This window comes from Dermochelys coriacea, chromosome 7 (genome assembly GCF_009764565.3).
Source record: "Dermochelys coriacea isolate rDerCor1 chromosome 7, rDerCor1.pri.v4, whole genome shotgun sequence".
Classification (NCBI taxonomy): domain Eukaryota; kingdom Metazoa; phylum Chordata; order Testudines; family Dermochelyidae; genus Dermochelys; species Dermochelys coriacea.
In genome coordinates, this window is record NC_050074.1 from 52,728,288 (window position 1) to 52,731,712 (window position 3,425).

At 51.0% G+C, this 3,425-nt stretch overlaps 1 protein-coding gene across 2 annotated transcripts; it reads left to right on the forward strand.

Moving 5' to 3' along the window:
• The first annotated feature begins 1,189 nt into the window (after positions 1-1,189).
• On the forward strand, positions 1,190-2,955 carry LOC119858985 (zinc finger protein 621-like). Of its 2 annotated transcripts, none has more exons than XM_043518439.1 (3): positions 1,190-1,271; positions 1,790-1,916; positions 2,481-2,955. In XM_043518439.1, exons 1-3 carry the CDS (start codon positions 1,248-1,250, stop codon positions 2,666-2,668), a joined length of 339 nt encoding a protein of 112 aa, XP_043374374.1. In that variant the 5' UTR covers positions 1,190-1,247; the 3' UTR covers positions 2,669-2,955. The 2 variants fall into 2 exon arrangements, with proteins under 2 accessions (XP_043374374.1, XP_043374375.1); XM_043518440.1 differs by having other exon boundaries at positions 2,484-2,955.
• The last annotated feature ends 470 nt before the right edge of the window (positions 2,956-3,425 follow it).

A 3,425-nucleotide genomic window follows, 5' to 3' on the forward strand; every position in this document is an offset into this window, starting at 1 on the left:
CAGAGGTGCCTTCTCCACCTTCAGGGTCGGGGATCCCGCCTTGGGAGGGTGTTGGCTCCAGGGTGATGAACTAGCTGCTGGGGAGAAAGGATTCACCACTTGCCTGCTGTGCATCCTCCTCCTCCTCAAAATCCTCCTTTGTGTTGCATGAGACTCCCCCCACTTGCAGGTGTCCATGGACAGTGGTGGGGTAATGGTAGGGCCCCCCTAGAATGCTATGCAGCTGATCATAGAAGCGGCATGTATGGGGCTTTGACCCAGAGCGACCGTTTGCCTCCTTTGTCTTTTGGTAAGCTCGCCTGAGCTCCTTGGCTTTCACGCAGCACTGCTGCGTGTCCCTGTTGTAGCCTCTCTCCACCATGCCCTGTGAGATTTTGGCTTACATATCAGCATTTCTTCTTTTTGATTGGAGTTCTGCCTGCACAGATACTTCTCCCCATACAGCAATCAGATCCAGTGTCTCCCGTTCGCTCCATGCTGGAGCTCGTTTGTGATTCTGGGGGGACTGCATGGTCACCTGTGCTGCTGAGCTTGCCAGGCTGACCAAACAGGAAATGAAATTCAAAAGTTCCCGGGGCTTTTCCTGTGTACCTGGCTAGTGCATTGGAGTTCAAAGTGCTGTCCAGAGCAGACACATTCAAGTACTCTAGGATAACTCCCGGCGGCCAATAACATCAATTTGCGTCCACACTATCCCACATTCGACCCAGCAAGGTCAATTTTAGCACTCCTCCCCTCGACGGGGACAAGTACAGAAGTCGACTTTAAGAGCCCTTTAGGTCAACGGAACAGGGTTGCTTGTGTAGACGCATTCATTATAAAAATCGACCTAACATGGCTAAATTCGCCCTAACCCTGTAATGTAGACCAGGGCCCAGATTCACACTCCTGTTAGCAGTGGCAGTAACTATTGGAGAGGAAACGTTCACAGGAATAGCAGGACAGTAACCAGTTCTTCCATGCAGAAGAGAGAGAGGAGAGAATGGAAGAGGCAGGAGGAGCAATAAAAGTGTCCCGATGGGAGGGGTCAGGTCTGTGTTGTAATAACATCACTGAGGGTTTTCCCGGCATGGCGGACTCTGGAGTGTCTGTCTGCCTGGAAAGAGCCTGGAGGGGATCAAGGTGTGAAATGGACTAACGCTAATTCAGAAACTTCCCCAATTGTCCTTCTCACTCTGACAGGCTACAGAATAACGACCACGTTTTCTTCCAGAACATCCCATCTTCCTAGGGGACGGGCAAGGGAAATGGCTGTGATGGATCCAGCTCAGGTAGAGGATTTTGATTGGAGCTGCTTGAGAAGGTTGCTGTAGAAGAGGAGGGGCAGGAAATACACAGGGTGATGCATAGAGGGGGACAGAGTGTGATTAACCTGCTGGGACATGCAGAGGGCCTGATTTATGAACAGGCTCATTGAGGGGGGAGGTGAACATTCCCCCATTTCTGAAAGAGGAAACAACCCCCTGGACAGGGCTGGGAAAACAGACCAGGGTGCTGGAGCCTGAACCCACTAGGCAGAGACTGCAGTGAAATACAAAGGGAAGGTGCTGGGATTCCTGTCCTTGTTTCCTTTTGCAGAGCTCTGCTTCCCATATCAGCCTGTGCCTACTAGTTGGGTGGTACATGAGAGACCCTGCCCTCCTCCTTCTTCGCTCTGTTCCAGGGAACAGGGATGGGATTCTGTTCCTCTGGCCCTCCCAGAGTTGTCCTATTTTTGTGCTTCTTCCCCCCATGAATAGTGGGATTGTGGCTGGGGCAGCAGGCTCTGAGTGGGGAACACCCGTTTCAGATGTCGGTGACCTTTGAGGAGGTGGCTATGTATTTCACTGAGGGGCAGGGGGCTCTGCTGGACCCCGGTCAGAGAGCCCTCTATAGGGACATCATGCAGGAGAATTATGAGACAGTGACCTCTCTGGGTAAGGATTCCTGCCCCCTCAGCTATCTGAAGCCATAGGGCCTTCATTTCTGCATCTGGTCAGATTCTTCCCTGGTCAGTTAGATTAGAGGGGAAATGGGTCTCATTTTCCACAGCTCCAGTGTGAGAGCCATTCACCTCCATACATTGTTCAATGGGATAGGGGAGTCAGGGACCGAATGGACATGCTAATTCATCCCCATCCCTCCAGCTTTCACAGGAGCAGAAGCAGTGTATTATCCTATCTGCATTAATTCTCACTCATACAGGATCTTTGTGCACCTCCCTTCACAGGACTAGTGCCATCTGTGAGGAGGGCTTTGGACGTTTAGACATAGGCAGGGGTTTAAAACCAGGGCTGTGTGTGCTTCAGCAAGTCCCCCAGAGCTCACAGATCCTGGAAACTCTTAGTGAGGGTGTGACTGTGTCCAGTCATTGGCCTCTCTCAAGGGGGCTAAGTGACCATGTTCCCATCTGAGTCAATTTAAACTCAAGATGTGCCCATTGTGACAAATACTCCACCAGTCCTCAGTGCTCTCTGATTATGCCTGATTTCACCCCTGAGTAGTACTCCCCATTCCAAAACCTGACCTGACCTCCCAGCTGGAAGCAGAGGAAGAGCTGTGGATCCTGGTGTTACACCCCAAGGTCCCCTCCCTCAGAGAGTCCCCTGGGAAAGCAGATCAGCATTGTATATTGCTAACGCTGTTGCTAGCATTGCAAAGCATTTTGGGGAGGGTCAAAGGTGTGTGAGTGGGGAACAGAAGATTCCTTTGCAGGAGTACGAGAGGCAGAGAGAGGGGGAGAAGAAAGCAGAGAACGGGTTAACTCAAGTGCAGCTAGCAAGCTCAGTCAGAAGATAAGACACTAACTCCAGCTAGCTCAAGGCCACAGCACACATCTGACTCTCTGCTGCCAGCCAAGAAAGAGGGGGGCCTGGAATCCACAGACCAATTGTGAGAAAGGAAGATTCAACTGAACAGACACAAACCTGTAAAGCCAGCCCATAACAAGTGAGGCAAGCGAAGGCCAGCACAGAGGACAATAAAGTCTAGCTTATGTGTTTTGGAGAAAGTCAAGGAGACCACATAAAGCCAGTTTGGACTGGCACAAAGAGCACTAGGAACAGAGGTCGTGGAATGGAACACCCCCAAAGGAGCCCAGGACTTAACATCCTCCTGAGAACTGGAACAATTCGGAGAGCACAGCAGATTCTTGGACCTCCTGGGCCCAGGACAGCACTCCCGTCCACCTTCCCCCACCACTTCTTCTGACTTCACACTCAGACTTAGCCAGTCTAGGTCGTATGTGGGCGAGTATGAAAATAGGTTAGGGCTTAGGGCATTAATGCTTTCTGCTGTTGTTTTATTATTTTATCAATAAAGCTTTAAAATTTAGACACTTGGTGTGCCTTATCTCCTCCCCAAAAAAAGATCCTGTGGCCCCAGCCTGACCAACTGTGGCCCCAGGCAGACTGGTAGCAAAAATCTGTCACGCAGGATCTCCATTT